The sequence below is a fragment of the Penaeus monodon genome, chromosome 22, assembly GCF_015228065.2.
Source record: "Penaeus monodon isolate SGIC_2016 chromosome 22, NSTDA_Pmon_1, whole genome shotgun sequence".
Lineage (NCBI taxonomy): Eukaryota > Metazoa > Arthropoda > Malacostraca > Decapoda > Penaeidae > Penaeus > Penaeus monodon.
Genome location: NC_051407.1, coordinates 28,319,164 through 28,319,597, shown reverse-complemented (window position 1 = coordinate 28,319,597; position 434 = coordinate 28,319,164). Strand labels below are relative to the sequence as shown.

The window sequence follows — 434 nt, the reverse complement described above, 5'->3', positions numbered from 1 at the left end:
CTCTCCTTTTCTCAAGCAATTGCAATACTTGGTACTTTTCTAAATCAAGGGTAACATTTACATCTCAAGAATATAAACAATAACTATCAACTCAAAAATGATCTACCAAATGTGTACTTTTACATACATCTTCTTCTTTTTAGGAAGGTGTACATCCTTGTCTCCTTCCTTGATGACGACATCATAATGGACTAGTTTGATATTGGGTTTTCTGACTGTAACAGGGAAGTAGTTGCTCTGAAGCTTAATAGGCCTGCCACGGGTTCCTAGGTCTTTACGGAGAGGAGGCCGAGGAACTAGAAAAGAAAAAGAAAAAAATACTTGTAGGTAATATGGATGACATAATAAAATACTTTAGATGATTATAACATGGATATCTATCCAGGCATACAGTACAGCATTATACTTCCTACAACCTTAACTCAATACCACAA

At 35.5% G+C, this 434-nt stretch overlaps 1 protein-coding gene across 1 annotated transcript in view; it reads right to left on the bottom strand.

Annotated features, from left to right (window-relative positions):
• Positions 1 to 434, bottom strand: part of LOC119587408 (protein argonaute-4-like) — a 16,148-nt gene that overhangs the window by 5,721 nt on the left and 9,993 nt on the right. Inside the window, exon 2 of the mRNA XM_037936147.1 lies at positions 128 to 296. Coding sequence (XP_037792075.1) covers positions 128 to 296 — 169 coding nt within the window. The remainder of the gene's footprint in view (positions 1 to 127; positions 297 to 434) is intronic.